Source organism: Cetorhinus maximus, chromosome 1 (genome assembly GCF_964194155.1).
Source record: "Cetorhinus maximus chromosome 1, sCetMax3.hap1.1, whole genome shotgun sequence".
In the NCBI taxonomy this organism is placed as follows: domain Eukaryota; kingdom Metazoa; phylum Chordata; class Chondrichthyes; order Lamniformes; family Cetorhinidae; genus Cetorhinus; species Cetorhinus maximus.
In genome coordinates, this window is record NC_135879.1 from 87,967,201 (window position 1) to 87,988,256 (window position 21,056).

At 41.3% G+C, this 21,056-nt stretch overlaps 1 protein-coding gene across 5 annotated transcripts in view; it reads right to left on the reverse strand.

Annotated features, from left to right (window-relative positions):
* prdm5 (PR domain containing 5) overlaps positions 1–21,056 on the reverse strand; it is a 368,385-nt gene that overhangs the window by 154,397 nt on the left and 192,932 nt on the right. For all 5 annotated transcript variants that reach the window (XM_078543358.1, XM_078543346.1, XM_078543337.1 and 2 more), the window contains 2 exons: positions 14,387–14,480; positions 12,101–12,261 (listed from right to left, as the gene is read on the reverse strand). In XM_078543358.1, the coding sequence (XP_078399484.1) occupies positions 12,101–12,261; positions 14,387–14,480 (255 nt within the window). The remainder of the gene's footprint in view (positions 1–12,100; positions 12,262–14,386; positions 14,481–21,056) is intronic.

Genomic DNA, 21,056 nt, shown 5'->3' on the forward strand with positions numbered 1-21,056 from the left:
GGATGGCAGCCAATCGAAAAAGTGAGCCACAAACTTCAGGGAGACTGACCTGGAAGCCCTCCTAACTCAGATATGGGGCTGAAATTTCCCAGCCCCATGGTGGTGCACTTGGAGGATGGAGTGGGAGGCTGGGAAAATAGGGGGAGCCAGTGGGAACAACTTGTGTCCACCCTCTCAAGCCCCTTCGGAATCTTGTATGCTTCAATAAGATCACCTTTCATTCTTCTAAAGGCCAAAGCGTATAGGTCCAATTTACTGAGATTCTCATCTTAGGACAACCCTCTCATTTAGGGACCAATCTAGTGAATTTTCACTGTAGTGTCTCCAATGTAAATATATCTTTCTTAAATATGAAGACCAAAACTGCACACAGTACCCCAGGTGTCGTCACAGGAAAGCCCTGTACAATTGTAACAAGACTTCTTTATTCTTGTACTCTAACCACCTTGCAATAAAAGCCAACTTGCCATTTGCCTTCCTAATTGCTTGCTGCACCTACATGCTAACTTTGTGTTCCTTGTACAAGTGCAAACGAATCTCTCCGAACATCAACATTTACAAGTTTCACGCCTTTTAAAAATATTCTGCTTTTCTATTCCTACCATCAAAATGAATAACCTCACACTTCTCCACATTATACTCCATCTGCCATCTTGTTACCCACTCACTCAACCTGTCTACATCTCTTTGCAACCTCTACAAGTCCTCCGTACAGCTTAAATTTCCACTTAGCTTTGTATCATCAGCAAATTTAGATACATTGCTCTGTGTCTTATTCTCAGTCATTAATATAGGTTGTAAATAGCTGAAGCCCCAGCACTGATCCTTGTGGCACGCCATTAGTTTCACAGCCTGCCAACTTGAAAATTCCCCATCCATGCCTGCTCTTTGCTTCCTGTGTGTTAATCAACTCTCTATCCATGCTAGTACGTTACCCCCACAACTCCATGGGCCCTTAACTCACCTATTAACCTTTTGTGTGGCACCTTATTGAATACCTTTTGAAAATCCAGGTGTACTATATCCACTGATTCCCCTTTATCTACCTCACTAGTCACATCCTGAAAAAACTTTAATACATTTGTAAAACAGGATTTCCCTTTCGTAAAACCATGTTGACTTTGTCTGATCATTCTCTGATTTTCTAAGTGTGTTGTTAAGACTTCCTTAATAATAGATTCCAGCGCTTTCCCAACAACTGGAGTCAGGCTAACAGGCCTGTTGTTCCCTGTTTTCTCTTTCCCTCCTTTCTTGAATAACGGTGTTACATTCGCTAACTTCCAATCTGCTGGGACCATTCCTGAATCGAAGGAATTTTGGAAAATTATGGCCAGTACATCTTCTATCTCTGCAGCTACCTCTTATGTAATCCTAGGATTTGACCATCAGGTCCTGGGGATTTGTTGGATTTTAGTCCCTTGAGTCTCTCCAGTACTTTTTCTCTCTGATATTAACTCCTTAATTTCCTCACTCTTTTTAGTACCTAGGTTACACAAGAACAAGACGACAAGAAATAGGAGTAGGAGACAACATGGTTCATCGATCCTGCTCCACCATTCAATAGAGTCATGGCTGATCCAGGGCTTCAACTCCAGTTTCCTGACTGTTCCACATATCCCTTGATTCCCTGAGACACCAAAAATCTGTCTACATCAGCCTTAAGTATGTTCAACAATGGAGCATCCACAACTCTCTGGGGGTAGAGAATTCTAAAGATTAAGAATCCCTTGCATGAAGTAATTTCTCTTCATCTCAGCCCTAAATGATCGGCCCCTTATCCTGAGACAGTTCCCCCATGTTTTAGGTTCCCCAACCAGTTGAAACAATCTCTAATCTGACCAGGCAGTGACTGAAGAGAATCAGGTGAATAAGCAAGACGACAGCAATGATGAAGAAACACTGACGACAGACTCGTAGCCACCAGCTCAGATATTGACACTACGGGTACTTTACAGGAAAGCATAGAGACGGGATGTGAACAAAGTGAGATGCAGGGCATAAGTGGCCTGCAGCCTGGGCAAGGTAGCAGCTTGCTGGAGGGTGGGGTTGCACACAAGTTCTGCTGAAGAGGACTCAGATGGCCACTACAAACAGGCAGGCTAAAGAAGGCCGATGGTTATGGACAATTGTTATGACGCGGCAGATGATGTATGCCAGACGGACCAAATCCACAAAAGAAACTTGATTGCGCTATCACAACGGTTTTGCAATTTGTATTTCTTTCAAGATGCATGCACTGAATTCATGAGTAATAAATCCACCAAGACTTCTTTAGTTTTTTAAAAAACTAAATTAAAATATTCATTAACAAAAGAAAAGATTTCAAGCACAAACATAAGACTACAAATTACTACTATAATAACTCCTAAAATTCCAATTAACCTGACTCCCAGTTACACCCTTTTAAGGCAATGGTCCAAAAACAGGTTTTAGGTTTTAAACAGATCCAGGAAATTAACACAATACCCTGGACAGTGGAATTCCAATTGGCTTTTATCCAGCTTCAGTTTCAGTAGACAGCACAAATATGGGAGGCTTCATTAAGGAGACTTCATTAAGGCTACTTCACATACTTCTGTTAGATCTCTCAATGCCTTCTCCTTACACAAAGCCTCATTCTCCTTTATATATGTTTCTCTCTTTTTAATATGTAAATTCTATTGTTTCATATGTCTTTGAAATTGTATCTTCCTCACAATATAAAAACGTTCATGTTGCTACTATTTGTCAGTAGCCTTTGGGAAAAACAAACACATTCCTTAGCCTTGCTTATCTAGCTAATTGTAAACAGACTAAAATCCCTTTGAAATCCAAATCTCCTTTCATCTATCTAAAAATGCAAACTCCTTTCACACCTTACATGCGAAACCAGCATCCATGTTTACTCATTGGCATGTCAAGCACCTAGCTTCTTTTAATGAGTTAAAGCTTGCAGTCTACCTGAATCCAAATGTAATTAAATCACACACAGACAGACCTAACTATACTTACCCTCATAAACCTACAATAAAGCAGAAAAATATTATGAAAATGATTATATTCTCATGACACAATGAACATTTATGCATTGGCAGGCCTGCCAGGAAGCCTAAATGCAATGTAAAGGAACATGGAGAAATCCAGCACCAACTCTGCACAGGGCACTGCATAGAGCTTGGAGCCCATCTTCACATTTGCAGATCCAGTCATGATGCAGTGTCTGATGGCCAATGTCTCAGTTTCTATTCCAGCACAAACACTCTGGGTGCTGCAATGGAAGCTCAAACATCTGTCATACAAACTCAACTTGCTGCCATGCAAGTTCAGACCACTGCCATCAAGGCCTTGGATACCAGTGTTCAAAGGGGCTTGCAGAACATCATAGCAGTCTAGCAATCTGTATTGTTACAGATTGCTAAGATTGCTGAGCTGCCACCACCCACCCCCCTATCCCCCTGGGATACTGGCAGTGGCTCCATGGAACATGAACCTGCTGTCCTCACTCTGGGTTACAATATTCATCCTCCCATTCCTGCCACTGCACCAGTGCCTTGCTGTTGCCAACTATGCCACCACTGCCTTCCTTCAAAAAAAATTTCAGTCTCCCTCCCTCAGTATCCTTTTACCAGCCACTGGGGCACTAGGACAGATAAAGGTACCTGCAAGATAGGCGCTAAGAGAATGCACAGGTAAGACGTTGCTGTTGTTCGTCATGCTCAGCAAAAAATTACATCCTAAATACCAAATTCAGACATTACCCATGACAATCAAGACAAATGGTCTGTTTTGGTTTCAAGGTTTTACCCAATAATATTAAGGTCAAATAAAGAAAGATCTCTAATGCTGAAAGTTATACACGTGCACATGAAGGTATAAATAACAGCAAGAATACTTTTGCAGAAGATGCTTCACAACAATCAAAATTAATTATATTACTCAATCTATTCAAAATAACTTTTGATTTCCTTCAAACGGCATTTTGTCAAGCAATTAAAACAACCCCATTACAGAAGTATGCAATTGAAAATAGGCCCCAGTTTTCACAATTCGAAATATGTTGGATCCAATTCTGTTTTCAAAAAAGTCATTTTTTAAATATGATTGACATCCAAGAATTTGTTTTGTCTAAGCTGGTATATTCCTCTTTGTGTTCCATAGGCAAGTACAGAAGATTTTTAATATGCAGAAATAACTGACATCAAATTTAATACAATCTAACCTAATTTAGCATTTAAGGGAACTACTTCAGGCAATCAACAAGTTACCCACATGAATAGATGCACCTGATGGTTAGGGCTTGACTGGTGCTGATGGGCCTGCACCTGTAACCATGCATAACATTAATTACCTGGGCCTGGAGTTTCCATTACATTGAATTTGTTTAATCAGTGCCATCTATCAGAATCAGCCAAACCAGTGCATAAGAGTGAGGAATTTCAAGTGCATATTATGTCCAGCACAAATCAAGTTTCCGTGATTTTTTGCACCCACAAAACAGGCCACACCCTTGATCGGAAACTCACAATGGTGGTTAATTCATCAACTCTACCTGTCTGTGGGCTTTCAATAAGCCTCCTAAAATTAACCTTTGTGATTTATGTGCAAAGACACAAATAGACATATTTTAAAGGCTTTTAAATGTTCAAAGGAATTAGTTTACTAAGAAACTGACTACTGTACACCAATGAAACAAGTAAATGGTCCTGTATAGTTTTTTTAAAGTCATTTTCAGTTATTTAAAATCAGATGCTGAGAGGGGGTGGATTGGATATGCTTATTAAAAACATTTATCTTTTTGTGATACTCATTTCCAGCTGTATTCATAAAGCTGCACCAGGTTTTCATTCTTAAATATATCAAGGGATATTTTTTAATGCAATAAATAAAATTAATTAGGTTTAAATTGCTGCCCAATTGCACTGGCTCATTCAAGATTTTTCATTTTGTGATACGTAAATGATTTGAGAGGAAACTTGAGCAAAAAATTTCAAATCAGAAAACTTGTGCAATATTTTAGCGTAATTTACGACCAGAATGCCAACTGCTCCCAAAACAGAAACCTGCTGTTTATTGAACTGCCTGTTAAATGCTGGCTGTGGTGCTGCATAAGGAATAAGTAGGTAACATTATCCACATCTTACTTAAAGTCAGAAATAGTGCTGTTAAATGCTTTGCATCTTCTTCTTCTTAGGCAGTCCCTCAGGATAAAGAATGACTTGCTTCCACTCTGGTTCGATGGGTTTAGAGCTGGCTGAAAAATCTAACGTGAAATCTGCAGACTCTGCCACATGCAGGGCAGGTGGTGCTTGGAGGGTTAAGAAGATGGGTTGTTGGGAGCGCACTTTGATACCTCTATTTAGCCTCTGCATGTTCCCGATGAAGTCTCTCAATGTGCTCGGAGTCTTCCTGAGTGAACCTTCTCCATTTTGGTTGGTCACAGCCAGGGGCTCCCATGAGTTAGCAGGGATGTTTTGGCCTCATCAGGGATGCTTTGAGGACACTCTTAGTGTTTCTGTTGTCCTCATGGGAGTCTCCTGCCACAACCGAGATCCCAATAAAGTAGTTGCTCTGGGAGTCTGGTGTCAGGTATATGAGCGACATGTTCTGCTAAGCGGAGGTTTTTAGTGGACAGGTTGGCTCAGGAGAGGATGCTGCTGTTGAATCACCTTTCTTCCCACCGGATTTGAAGGGCCTTGTGTAGGCACCGCTGGTGGTACTTCTCCAATGCTTTGAGGTGTCTGCCTGTAGGTTGTCCAAGTCTCCGAAGCATATAGGAGCACGGGGATCTTTGAAAAAGATTAACTAAGCAAACTGGAGTCGTTGGCCCACAGATAGAAACTAATTACTTGAAAAATTAAACATGTCCTTCAAGTTAAAGTGGGTGAGGTTCGGAAATGCTTTTCAATTCAATTATGTGAAGCCAGATGTTACAGCCCAAGTATAATTTATATTTTGGGTCTGACAAACACTAATCAGTTCCCACTAAGTGGCGTAAACTATAAATCTCACACAGTTACAAAGAAGACAGAACAATAGGCAAATCATTTACAGAAAACTGCAACTGCCAGTGGGAAGTAAAGGATTTATTAAAAACCTTTAGCTATCAGGCAAAGTCATGCAGAGATCTGATAATTCTGAAACAGTCTAGATGCAGACATACTACAGCATGGGGCTCCTGAAACAAATAAGGACACCACCCTTCTTATGACACAGTATCACAGTATGTTCACAGTGTTGAAGGAGGCCATTTGGCCCATCAAGTCTGCACTGGCTCTCTGAAAGAGCATTCCACCTAGTCCCACTCCCCTGCCTTATCTTTGTGACCTTGCACATTCTCTCTTTTCAGGTAACAATCCAATTCCCTTTTGAATACCTCGATCAAACCCGCTTCCATCACACTTTCAGGAAGTGTGTTCCAGACTCCAACCACCTTCATTTACTCCTTTTGCCAATTATTTTGAATCTGTGCCCTCTTTTTCTTGATGTTCTCTTGAGTGGGAACAGTTTCTCACTATTTACCCTGTCCATACCTCTCAGGATCTTGAATACATTTATCTAGTCTCTTCTCAACCTTCTTTTCTCCAAGGAAAACAGTACCAACCTCTCCAATCTATCCTCATAGCTACAGTTCTTTATCCCTGGAATCATTCTTGTGAATCTCCTCTGCACTCTCTTCAATGCCTCCACATCCTTCCTCAAGTATAGTGCCCAGAACTGGATGCAGTACTCCAGCTGAGGCCTAACTTGTGTCTTGTACAAATTTAACATAACCTCCTTACTCTTATTCTCAATGCCCCAATTAATAAAGCCTAAGATACGATATGCTTTATTAACTGCTCTCTCAACATGCCCTGCCATCTTCAATGACCTATGTAAGTATATACGAGGTCCCTCTGTTCCTGCACCTCCTTTAGAGACTCTCCCTTTATTTTGTACTGTCTCACCACATCTTTCCTGAATCACCTCACAATTCTCTGCATTGAACTTCATCTGCCACTTGTCTGCCTAATCCACCAATGTGTCTATGTCCTTTTGGAGTTCAAGACTATCCCCATCACAGCTGACATTTCCAATCTTCGTATCATCTGCAAATTTTGAAATCATGCCCTGCACACCACAGTCTAGGTCATTAACATATATCAGGAAGAGCAAGGGTTCCAACACTGATTCCTGAGGAACTCCACTACAAACCTTCCACCAATCTGAAAAACAACCATTTATCACTACTCTCCGCTTCCTGTCACTCAGACAATTTCTTATCCAAATGCTTACTTGCCCTTTTATTCCATGACCTAGAATTTTGCTCAAGTCTGTTGTGTGGCACTGTATCAAATTACTTTTGAAAATCCATATACACCACATCAACAGTGTTTCCTTTATCAACCTTCCCTCTGTTACCTCCTCCAGCAAGTTAATTAAACATGATCGTCCCTTGATGAACCCATGCTGGCTTTCCTTATTTTTCCTGCGCTTGTCTAGCTGATTGTTAATTTTATCCTGTACTATAGTTTCCAGAAGTTTCCCTACCACTGAGGTCAAACTGACTGGCCTGTAGTTGCCAGCTTTATCCTTGCACCGCTTTTTGAACAAGGGTGTAACATTCACATTTTTCCAGTCCTCTGGCACCTTCCCTGTGTCGAAGGAAAACTGGAAAATTATCAGCAGTGCCTCCATAATTTCCACTCTCAGTTCCCTCAGTGCCCTTGGGTGCAGCTCATTCGATCCTGGTGCTTTATCTCTTTTAAATAAAGATGGCTTTTCCAACACCTCCTTCCTCTCGTTCATAAGTTCCTCTAGTGTACCAGTTACCTCCTCTCTCGCCTTGGCCTGGGTAGCAAGTTGTTCCTTTGCAAAGACAGATGTAAAGTACTCGCTCAACACCTTCGCTATTTCTCCAACGTCCACATGCAAGTCCCCTTTTTTGTCCCTATTCTTTCTTTTACCACCCTTTTATTATTTACATGCTTACAGAAGATTCCCTTGGGATTCCCTTTTATGTTTGCTGCCGGCCTCTTTTCATGCTCCTTCCTTGCTTTTATTAGTTTCTTCACTTCCCCTCTAGTCCTTCTATATTCAGCCTGATTCTCTATTGCATTTTCTGCCTGACATCTGTCACATGCATACTTCTTCCTTTTCATTTTTACCTCTTTCATCATCCAGGGTGCTCTGGATTTATTTTTCCTACCTTTCCCCTTCAAGGGAATATTCCTTGACATTGCCTGCAATACTTTTTCTTTGAAGGTGGCCCATTGTTCTGCCACTGTCTTTTCTGCCAATAGTGGATTCCAACTCACTCCACTCGGATGCATTCTCAGCCCTTCGAAGTTGGCTTTCTCTCAATTAATTATCCCTGCCCTGGATTGTTCTCTGTCCTTTTCCATGATTAACCCAAGCCTTATGATACAATGGTCACTGTCCTTAAAATGCTCTTTCACTGATATTTGGTCAACTTGGGCCAACTCATTCCTCAGAACCAAGTCCAAAAGTGCATGTCCTATCGTTGGGCTGGAAACATATTGTTGCAGAAAATTATCTTGAACATATTTCAAGAACACTCGCCCCTCTTGTCCTTTTGTGCTATTCGTATGCCAGTCTATATTTGGATAATTGAAGTCCCCCATTATGATTACTCTATAACTTTTGCATCTCTCTGTAATTTCTTTGCAAATTTGTTTCTCGACATCCCTTCCACTAATTGGTGGCTTATATACTACAACAATCAATGTTATTGCATTTTCCCATTCCTTACCTCTAGCCAGAGAGATTCTGTCCTCGACACCTCCGGGAACATCCTCTCTCTCCAGTACTGTAATGCCATCTTTAGCCAAAAATCCCACTCCCCACCCCCGCCTTTTTTTCCTTTCCTGTCTCTTTTAAACACCTTGTATCCAGGAATATTTAACGCCCAGTCCTGCCCTTCTTTGAGCCAGGTCTCTGTTACAGCAATATCATAATTCCATTTGTCAACCTGTACCTGCGATTCACCAATCTTATTAATCTCACTCCGTACATTCACATACATCATATTAGCCCTGATTTAGGCTTTTTTACTTTCCCACTTATTCTGACCCCATCTAACGAATTACTTTTGCCTACTCTAATTCTATCGAACTCTCCAAGTATTCTATCTACCTTGGTGCAACTCTGATATATCCTCATTATCAATTGATATTTCACTACTTCCCACTGCCAGTTTTTCTCCTCTGCACTCGGAATTCCCCCCCAGGTTCTCATCCCCCTGCCAATCTAGTTTAAGCCCTCCCCAACAGCACTTGCAAACCTCCTCCCGAGGACACTAGTCCCAGTCCTGTTAAGGTGTAACCTGTCCTTCTTGTACAGGTCCCACCTGCCCCAGAACCGATCCCAATGCCTCAGAAATATAAAGCCCTCCCTCCTACTCCTTTCTCCAGCCACATGTTGAACTGCTCAATCTTCTTATTCTTATGTCCACGAGCACATGGCACTGGGAGTAATCCTGAGATTACTGCTCTTGAGGTCCTGCTTTTTACTTCACTTCCCAACTCCCTAAAGTCTGCTTTCAGGACCTCATCCCTTTTCCCAGCTATGTCAAAAATCCCAACATGGACCATGATCACTGGCTGTTCACCCTCCCCTCCAAAAAATTGCCCTACAGCCACTCTGTGACATCCTTGAGCACCAGGGAGTCACTTCTATGGCCACCGAAACGCCTGTCTGCTCCCTGAACAATGGAATCCCCTACAATAACAGCACTTCCACTCTTCCTCCTCCCCTCTCGCGCAGCTGAGCCACCTGTGGTACCACAGACTTGGGTCTTGCTGCACTCCTCTGAGGAACCATCTCGCTCACCAGTATCCAAAATGGAAAAGCTGTTAGAGAGCAAGATTCCTGCACTACCTGCCTGTTTCTCTCAGATACTCTGACAGTCACTCATTCCCTCTCTGCCCCTGTACTACTTAGCTGCAGTGTGACCACCTCTCTAAACGTGTTATCCACGTAATCCTCAGCACCATTGTGACTCCAGCCACTGCTCAAGCTCTGCAACTCAGAGCTCAGGTTTCTGAGGCTGGTGACACTTCCTGCAGATGTAGTCATGGAGGTCACTTTGTGCCTGCACGACTTCCCACATCCCACAAGATGCACTTTCCAAATGGCCGGGCTGCCATAGAAAGCATTTACTACAGTATTTACTAATTTATTTAATTTAGAATAATTCCTATGTATACTACAATTTACTGTGCTTATCTCAGTCTCGCCCCTTCTCACACACTTAACTCTCCGGCTCTGTTCTCAGTCTCGCCCCTTCTCGTGCTCTTTTAAATCTCTGGCTCTGCTCTGACATGATCAGATGAAGAAGTGCTCTGCTTACTTTGTATGAGCTGATTGCTACTGCTGTCAGACAAACTCGGAGAATTTTGAGTCTTGCCTGTTCAAAAACACATCACAAATTGTTTTAATGAGGATAATGTGCCTGAGTGACAAGTTAGGTATCTTGCATCATAGGAAGGTTGGTCATAAGAAGGATAAGTTTATGCTATACTTCCTAAGATTTGTTTTGCCAAGTATAAGTCTACGATAATCTACTGGGAAGTGAGTGATGAGTCTTAATTCTGTGTGTTATGTGGGTGGTATATACATCTGATCTGTGGCAACTTATCAGTGAAGGGATCTTTCTGTGTTTCATGAGAAGCTCACACATTGTGAAGCTCAAAAATATTGCAAAAACCAAAATACCTGAGAACTGATTCCTAAAATACTAAATTGGCTCATGCATCTCATCATTATGATCTTGAATGTCTCTCAGGTAAAGCAGCTCAATGATGCAGCATGCAGCAGCTACAATCTGGAGCTCTCTCCTTTCTCCAGGTCAGAACAATCTGTGCTTACTTTATCCTGTGGTCTACATAATCAGTGAGCTGATACGCTTTCTTGTTTAACAATGCTATATTTCATCACAAAGATCTGGCCATCCTTTAAATTAGGTAGTTACTGATGTTGGTATCACTGATTTGCCACACAGAGACATTAACTTACTAATCTTTCCTCTGCCTGTGATGTGATGTAGAGGTCTTTAAAATTATGAAAGGTTTTCATTGAATAGATACACAGGGCAGTATTTAATGCAGGTGACAGGGCTCTTGCCTGGTAGCTGGAAAGCTGACAAGAACACTACATCGCTTCCTTTGGGCAAGACCTGCCATATTAACTGCTAATCAGGCATGTAGGTGTCTACCAGCGGGCCTTCTCAGGATCCAGGACCCCAGGGCTTAAGTACCGTCCCTGAGAGCTGCCACTCAATCAGAGGCTGGCAGTTTTCCACTGCAGGCAGCCCCAGCAGGAGTGGTGGCAGCTGCTGGCAATTCACCTACCCGAGGCCCAGGGTCAGCGATGGACCCTGGTCGTAGGTGGGTGACTGCATGATAGGGGTTTTAGGGCTGGGGATTGTGGGACAGGGGCAGGGGGGTGGGTCAGAAGCAAGAGCAAGGGGGTGGCTCTTAATCAGCCCCCACGTCCCAAAGACAGATTCACCAGTTCTTATTAATGCACTAAGCTGGTTGGTCAATCATTTCCTAGAGTATTTATTGGCAACACTGTCAACCCATGATTTTCCTGCCACAGTATTTTTTTTTACACAGGTAAGCATATTTATTCAAAAGAATAGCCAGGCAACCTGCCATTACTAACCTGTGACCTGGGTCTTTTGCTGATCCTGAGCCTTGGTTGGGTGCATTACCAGCAGCAGCCACTGCTCCCCTGCTGGCGCTGCCTGCAATGACATCTCCTGGCCTCTGAGTGGCCAACAGTTCTCAGTGGGGTGGGATTTCTGCCATCAGGGTCTTTGATTCTGGGGAAGGCGTGCCTCTGACCAGTTAAGTGCCTGATACTTTGGGCCTTCCCAAAAGGAGGTGACACGGGCTGTGACACCAGCTTGCGAGACCCCCCCACCTCCATTAAATGTCTTCAGTTATAATAAATGGGAAAATTGCTCCATCATTTCCATTCTGGCTGATAATAATGGGGTCACTACACATTGTCATCATTAACAATCTCCTAAACTACTGGGACCAGAGCATTTGAAATTTTATTTGTTTTTTCTCATAATGGAACAGTACTAACATAATTACTGGAAGACATCACGTACCTTTTTATGACTCTTAAGCACAGAGGGAGTTACAAAGGCTTTGTCACATAGATCACATTTGTATTTCTTGTGCCCATCATGCACTACTTGAATGTGAACATTTAAAGTATCCTTCCTCTTGAACGTTGCATCACAGTGATCACATTTGAAAGTTCGTTCACCTGGATGATAACAGGAAAGATAAGTTGTTACATCCCACATGGACAAATAAATACAATTATCAGTTGAGCTAGGGAAAAAAGAAATAGCAAGGGAGGGAAAGACTGAACAAGAAAAGGTCAGAATAAAGCAAAAATGTGATCTGTATTTATGTAATGATCATCATGCCATTGGGGTATTGCAAAATACTTCACAGCCAATGGATTACTTCTGAAGTATGATAAAAATAGTCAATCAACACAAAGCAAGACTGCACAAGCAGCAAATGAGATAAACCATCAGTTAATCTGTTTCTGGTGCTGTGGGCTGAATGAGGAATGTTGGTCCCTTTAAGAACTTTCAGTTTTTATTAAACCATTGGATCTTTTATGCATACACGATCCAGCACAATGCACAAATGGACTCTGGCCCAATACCACATGCAAAGGTCAGCACTTCCAACAATGCAGCCCTCCTTTTGCAAGGGAGCTAATGAAGATCAAAAGTGTCCTGTCATTAGTTTTGGGGTCTTAGCCAGAATGCAGGCCAGGGTCCATAGGTAGGTGCCACTTTGCATGGAAAACACAGCACAGAAACACACCAATTGGCCCACCCAGTCTATGCTCCACTCAAGCCTCCTCCCATCCTTCCTCATTTAACTCCATCAGCATAACTCTGTATTCTCTTCTCCCTCACATTCTATTCATCTCAACTACTCAATGCAGTGGGCAGTGAGTTCTAACTACTCAATGCAGTGGGCAGTGAGTTCTACATTCTTCCCACTCTCAGGGTAAAGAAGAATCTTCTGAATTCCCTGTGTGGTTTCTTAATGACTATCTTATATTTATGGACTCTAGTTCTGCTATTCTCCACATGTGGAAACACACTTTGATTATTTTTAAAGACGTCTATTAGGTCATCCCTCAGCTTTCCCTTTTCAAGATAAAGGCAGACCCAGTTTGTTCCTCCTTTCCTGAGTGGTATCACCTTGCAGTTCTGGGATCATCCTTGAAAATCTTTTTGTACATTCTTCAGTGCCTCTATATCCTTTTTCAAAAGATGAAAACCAGAACTTGATAAGTCCCCTGGACCTGATGGGTTGAATCCTAGGATATTATAGGAAGTAGCTACAGAGATAGTGGATGCACTGGTAGTAAACTTCCCAAGAATTCTTAGATTCCCAGGAAAGTCCCAGAAGATTGGAAAACTGCCAATGTAATACCCTTATTCAAAAAGGGGAGACAGACCAAAACAGGTAACTATAGGCCAGTTAGCTTAACATCTGTCATGGGGAAAATATTAGGGTCTATGATAAAGGATGTAATAGCAGAACATTTAGAATTACATAATATAATCAAGCAGACTCAGCATGGTTTCATGAAGGGGAAATCATGCCTGACAAAACAGAGATGAGGAGGAATTTCTTCTCTCAGAAGGTAGTTAATCTGTGGAATTCTCTACCACAGAGGGCTGTAGAAGCTGGGTCATTAAGTACATTCAAGGCTGAGATAGACAGATTTTTAATCAGTAAGGGAATCCAGGGTTATGAGGAAAAGGCAGGAAAGTGGAGTTGAGGATTCTCAGATCAGCCATGATCTCATTAAATAGTGGAGCAGACTCGATGGGCCGAATGGCCTACTTATGCTCCTAGACTTATGGTCTTTACACATACTTCAAATATAGACTGACCAAGGTTCGATACAAACTTAAAGTAATTCTTTTAATTTTCACTTCTATCCTCTATAAATAAATCCTAGTGCTTGATTTGCTTTTTAATTGTTTTAAAAAAACCTTACTAATTTATTCCATTCAGCCTGAAATACCCACCACCCCTACTCCAGTCGGTGTGAAGACCAGTATGGGAATTCACTCTTGTGATGTCAGGGGCCACATTTGGGGCAAAGGGAGGTCTCATCCTAAACACAGCCTAAGAAAACCAATAGCAGAAACCAGGAGCGAGCATTGTTCTCAAGCCTTCCACCACACTTCCGATGGGCTTACGTGTCAAAGAGGCCTGCAGACTTTTGTGGCCTTAACAGTTCAAAGTTTTCAAGCCAAGATACTGAAGCTGTGGCACTTTTAAGTTTTAAAAGGCAGTACCAAAAAAGCAAAACACCAGGTAGAGTTACTGTGAAGGTAATTGCTCACTATTGTGTATCAGTAGATGTCTCTGTAAGGAGAAGGGAGTCCGAAACAAAGCCTTACACTCCTCACACTGGAATGGTCTCTCTTCCGAGTGTGTCTGTCAACAAAAGAGTTTGCATAAGTGAAGCAGCAACAGAATAGTGAAACACATTAAACTGAGGTGAATTAACCATTTTCTAAATATAAATCAAACAACAACTAATTAGATTTAGCTGCATTAAAAAAAATCACAAGTTCCACATTTGGGCACATACTCTTAAGCATGGCCAAAAAAACTTGAATTCAAAGCCTTATATGTGAAAAAGCAACTTGCATTTTTAACATAGCAAAATATCCCAAATCACTCCATACCGAGCTGGGGGACAGAGCTGGAGAGGAAAAAAAGCTGGAGCAGGTAACAAAGGCATGGCCAAAGAATTCTATTTTGAGCAGGCTTTCTAAGGTGGGGGAGTAAGATAATAAGATTATGAGAGTTAAGGCAGATCTGCTTGGATCTGATAACTGAAGGAATATCCTCAGTGGTAAAGCAGAAAGAAAGGACTGTACAGTAATGCCAAGAATTAATATTTCAACTAATGTTTGGTTGATGCAGGTTTTGTGACAGAGTGGGTAGCATACCTGCCTCTGAGCCAAAAGCTCCAGGTTCAAGTTCCACTCCAGGACGTAATGGCCACGGAAGGTGCATTCATAATGTGGAAAACAGGTTGATTATCTACCTGTAAACCCTTCCAATACACCTACAGCAGGCAGTAAGAGTAAGGAGAGACTCCTGGTTAGCCATGCTTTAGGTGGAGTGGCGCCGCTCAAGTTATAGTCTCTGGTGACAGGCTAATGACCTGTTCTAGGAAAAACTAGCTATGGAAACAGGCATGTGCTTCATCTGCCTCGTGCATTTCTAGGGCAGGAAGAGAATCAAGGAGAAGAAGAATGGTTGGTTAAGGTAAGGACTGAGGATGGGCATCGTTAATGGAGCTGGAAACAGGCTGTTGTGGTGGCAGGTATGATGTGGGTTGAAAGCTCAGCTCTGTGTCAAACAAAACACTGCTACTGTGCGTCATTGGGTTTAGTCTGAATGAGCATCCAAGGAGGGAGATGGAATAGGGGATGAGCAGAGAAACGGGTGCTTCAATCTTGCCAATGTTAGAATGGAGAAAGTCTTCATTTCAAACTTGCTTTCATTTGTTATTATAATTTTTGTTGCACCAATTGCTGTCCTGCATAGAGTGTGCTAACTGCTGTCATGCTACAGTACTGAGAAACCTCAGGTTTCATATAGAAGTTCTGGCAATGGATGCATACTCCCTGACTTCAGCACAGAGATGCTGATTAAAATCATAACTTTACAATATATACTACTCTTCCAGTTAGGCAGTTGTTGCAAGGAAAATGTTTTTTGCCCCTTTAACAGATTTGAACTCTCTGCCAAATGTGGTTTGGCCATGTCAAACTCTACCATTGTTCTCTTTCCATAGTCAAATCTTCGCAATACTCCGAGGCTGTCCTGACAGCAAAAATAATTCCAAACTCTTCATATCAACCAGAGGCAACCTTTAAACTCTACTCCCCATAGCTCCCATATAATGCATCCTCACCTCAACAAAAGTGTCTGAAATTGAGCTCCTCTAGGTTGTGTCTGTTTCTGATCATTCCACCCCCGCCCCCGCCAGGCTCTCAGCCTGCCTCTGCTTGCTCCTCCCCAAGTCCAGGCTCTGTATAGTTTTTCCACCATCTCACCAGGAGAGTTAGGGTTAAAATTTAGACTTAAAAATGTCAGGATATTGAAGCCATCCTCTCCATTCATACCAGAGGCTATCGTCCACAAAATTCCACGGAGGTGTGTATTTTTGGCGTATTTCTCAACCTCAAACTCAGCTTCCTCATCCACATCTGATCCATTACTAAAACCATTGTCTTGCCCTTCTGCAAGCATGTCCTTTATCAGTTTGTATTTCAACTTCTCAAAAGTTTTCTTTACCATTCCTCACCAACTACAACTTTTTCAGAAAGCCATAGGTTTCATACATGTGAACATACGAACCAACATACGAACTAGGAGCAGGAGTAGGCCACTCAGCCCCTCGAACCTGCTCCGTCATTCAATAAGGTCATTCTTGATCTGATTGTAACGTCCCACCTACCCCGATAACCTTTCACCTCCTTGTTTATCAAGGATCTATCTACCTTTGCCTTAAAAATATGCAGACTCTGCTTCCACAGACTTTTGAAGTAAGAGAATTCCAAAGACTCACGACCCTCAGAGAAAAAAAATCTCCACTCTCTGTCTTAAATGAGCGACCCCTTATGTTTAAATAGTAACCCCTAGTTCTAGATTCTCCCACAAGAGAAAACACCCCTTCCACATTGACCCCATCAAGACCCCTCAGGATATTAAAGGTTTCGACCAAGTCACCTCTTACTCTTCTGAACTCCAGTGGATACAAGCAAAAAACTGCGGATGCTGGAAATCCAAAATAAAAATAAAAATACCTGGAAAAACTCAGCATGTCTGGCAGCATCTGCGGAGAGGAAAACAGTTAACGTTTTGAGTCCGTATGACTCTTCAACAGAACTAAGTAAAAATAGAAAAGAGGTGAAATATAAGCTGGTTTAAGGGGGAGGGGGGTGGGACAGGTAGAGCTGGATAGAGGGCCAGTGATAGGTGGAGATAGCCAAAAGATGTCATAGACAAAAGGACAAAGAGGTGTTGAAGGTGATGATATTATCTAAGGAACATGCTAATTAAGGGTAGAAAGCAGGACAAGCAAGGTACAGATAGCCCTAGTGGGGGTGGGGTGGGGTGAAGGGAAGGGATCGAAATAGGCTAAAAGGTAGAAATAAAACAATGGATGGAAATACATTTAAAAATAATGGAAATAGGTGGGAAAAGAAGCTCAACGCAAACCGGAGGAACAGCACCTCATCTTCCGACTAGGCACTTTACAGCCTTCCAGACTGAATATTGAGTTCAACAATTTTAGATCATGAACTCTCTCTTCCATCCCCACCCCCTTTCCAATCCCCCCTTTTTTTTCCAATAACTTATATAGATTTTTCTTTTCCCACCTATTTCCATTATTTTTAAATGTGTTTCCATCCATTGTTTTATCTCTACCTTTTAGTCTATTTCGATCCCTTCCCTTCACCCCACCCACCCTCACTAGGGCTATCTGTACCTTGCTTGTCCTGCTTTCTACCCTTAATTAGCATATTCCTTAGATAATATCACCACCTTCAACACCTCTTTGTCCTTTTGTCTATGACATCTTTTGGCTATCTCCACCTATCACTGGCCCTCTATCCAGCTCTACCTGTCCCATCTTCCCGCCACCCCCTTAAACCAGCTTATATTTCACCTCTTTTCTATTTTTACTTAGTTCTGTTGAAGAGTCATACGGACTCGAAACGTTAACTGTTTTCCTCTCCGCAGATGCTGCCAGACATGCTGAGTTTTTCCAGGTATTTTTATTTTTGTTCCAGTGAATACAAGCCTAGCCTGTCCAATCTTTCCTCATATGACAACCCACCCATTCGTGGTATTAGTCTAGTAAACCTTTTCTATACTGCTTCTAACGCATTTACATCTTTCCTTAAATAAGGAGACCAGTACTGTACACAATACTCTAGATGTGGTCTCACCAGTGCCCTGTCCAACTGAAGTATAGCCTCTCTACTTTTGTAATCAATTCCCCTCACAATAAACAATAACATTCTATTAGCTTTCCTAATTACTTGCTATATCTACATTTTAGCCTTTTGTGATTCATGACCTAGGACAACCTAGAAACCCTCTGAATCTCAGAGCTCTGCAATCTTTCACCATTTGAGCAATATGCTTCTTTTTTATTCTTTATGCCAAAATGGACAATTTCACATTTGCACACATTATACTCCATTTGCCAGATCTTTTCCTATTCACTTAACCTATCTATGTCCCTTTATAGCTTCATCCTCAAACTTATAATGTCCTGAACTCATCCTGTTCTCTTCATGTTCCACTCACTTGAATTTATTCAAAGATCTTTGTTCTTACCTTCAAATCACTCCATGTTCTGTCCCCAGCCTACACATTTCAGCATGCATTCTCTGTTTATCCAGCACTGGTTGACTCCTGACTTATTGATTCCTCTGCTCTACCATCTTGTCAGGAAGATATAATAATTCTCATAATGTTATTTATTGGAATTTATTGTAAAATAGAGTAAGAGTGCGATGTGTCTATGTGTCTATAGGTATCTACGTGTGTGAGAGACTTAATTGAATTAGAGGCAGCTAGTCTGGCTGCTTTGATGTAATAGGAGAAGCTAGGTTTGAAATGTTAATTAGGTAAACATGGGGAAGTTTAGAAACATAGGTGTCAAGGAAATATTTGCATTTTTAAATAAATCAAAGATTACTGTAAAACTTAGGGCTATGAGAGATTTTTTTATTATCAGAATGATGAAGTCCAAAAACATAGTGGAACAAGGGAATTTGCATTCAAAGGGGAAAATATGTATAAACGAGTGAGGGCTCTGTGTAAGGGTAGGCAGTTTAAGATCCAACAAGTGTGAAAAGCCTGCAGACTGTATGTACCAAACTGTTCCCTCCAGAGACTGAAGTTAAGAGAACTCACTGTGAATTCGACTTGTTTGGGGTATCATGGTTCTTTGCCTGGATCTTTTAAAATCGGCGTATCTTACTGTTGCCTTAACGAGAGTGTAACTGGAGTTAGATTGATTAGGGGATTTAGAAGTGTCATAGTAGTAATTTGCACATCAATGTATGTATTTAAAAGGCTTAATTTAGTTTTGTACATCGATGTATATATTTAAGATGCTTAATTTAGTTTTATAAAAACCTCTTAAGACTCGGTGGTCTTATTACTGAATTCAAAGCCTGCATCGCGAAATATGCAAATTGAAAATTAGTTGTGACAGTTGTTTCAAGTTTCCCTCTGGGATTTGAACAACTCAGCATTTACCATCTGCTGTGTTATAACATATCTACAGTCTGAGCTATGACCCTTCTGCCCTCTGGAATTCCTTTCTAAAATACCTGCACTTTGCATCCTCACTTCCTACTTTCCAAAGATGCCTAAAATCCTTTACCTTGACCATGCTTTTTCCCACCTTTGAAGGTTTATTTCTCTGTTACCATCTATCTCTCTAATTGTTCTAATGTCTATTTTTGTCTATTACCCCATAAAGTGCTCCGATGCATGATAAAGTGTTAGCTTTAACTCAATAATAACATTATGCTCTCTGAATCTGAAGGACGTGGGTTCAAGCTCTAATCAATGATCTTCAATGCACCACCGCACTGTTTGAGATGCTGCCTTTCAAACGAAATGTTAAACATGGCTTCTTCTGCCCTCTCAGAAGAAGGACGAACAATTACATAGCCCCATTTAATGATGAACAGTGTAGTTTGCTTGCTGTCCTGGCCAACATTTAGCCCTCAAAACAGCAACTTTAAAAAAAACAGATTAACTGGTCATTATTTCATTGATGTTTGTGGGACCTTGCAGTACACAAATTGGCTGCTATGTTTCCTACACACCAGTAACTGCACATTAAAAGTGCTGCATTGGTTGTAAAGTGCTATGGCATATGCTGAGGATGTATACTAGCAAACACCCTGTAACAATCTACCACTCTTCTGCCTTTTCAGAAATGTGAAATATAGTGGTGCACAAACTTTTAGCAAATTGCTAAATTATGAATCTGAAATAAACTCAAAGTAAACAAGTATCAAAATGCATCATTGTGCCCAAGTTAGGATATTTTTAATTGTTTGATTTTTCCAAAATCATTTCAATTGCAATTTCTAAAAAATAAATCTAAACTGACCCTATTTTGTTTAAGATTTCGCATTATGCTCAGGTTGACTCAAGCTGTCATGTTATTTTGAAGCACAACAATCATGGATATAGTTTTCCTTAAAAGTATATATATAATTAGGTTCCCCTTGCTGTCCTGACTTGTGTTTTTTACCTCAGTATTTGCATGCTTCACTACGAGCATTTTGCTGTGTTCATAAATGGCAAAAAGCGGCAAGACCACCATGACCTGCTACATTGTACAGGATCCTTAGGGATGTTAGAATTTGATGACCAATCAAGTACCCAAATTTTCATCTTAAATGTATGTGACAACAATAACCTATTTATGTAACTGGAGATAAGTGCAACGAATATCAATGTCAGGGTCATTTAGTTTTTCTTGAGCTGGGAGGATGATTTACATCAGACCCAAGGTTAATGGTACTGGCAGACTTTGCAAATGAAGCAAGGTCTTGCATAAAAGTTTGGTGCCAAATCAAAAAGGTGTTAGCTCAACCAGAGATAATGTAGGTCCAATTATACTGTTGGCTTAAAGGAGGATGAAAAGTCAACCCAGTTAAATGTGGAAGCCAGATGAAACAAAAAAAACAAAGTAATTTTTAGAAGTGGCATGCAGCTGTTACAAGTCCAGCCTCACTAGCAGCTCACAGCTGGAACATGAACCATGCATTTTAGAGTAGGCAGCATGATAGTGTGGGGCATCTACTTGGTGCAATTGTCCCTAATCTTGGGAATGGAGTAATTTACAAAATCACAGGAAACACCCATGCTTGTGGATGCCAGAGTGATATGTTGTTCCTTTCAGAGGGGAGCTTGTAATCAAAATTGAAGAACGTTTTCTTTAGCCTCCAA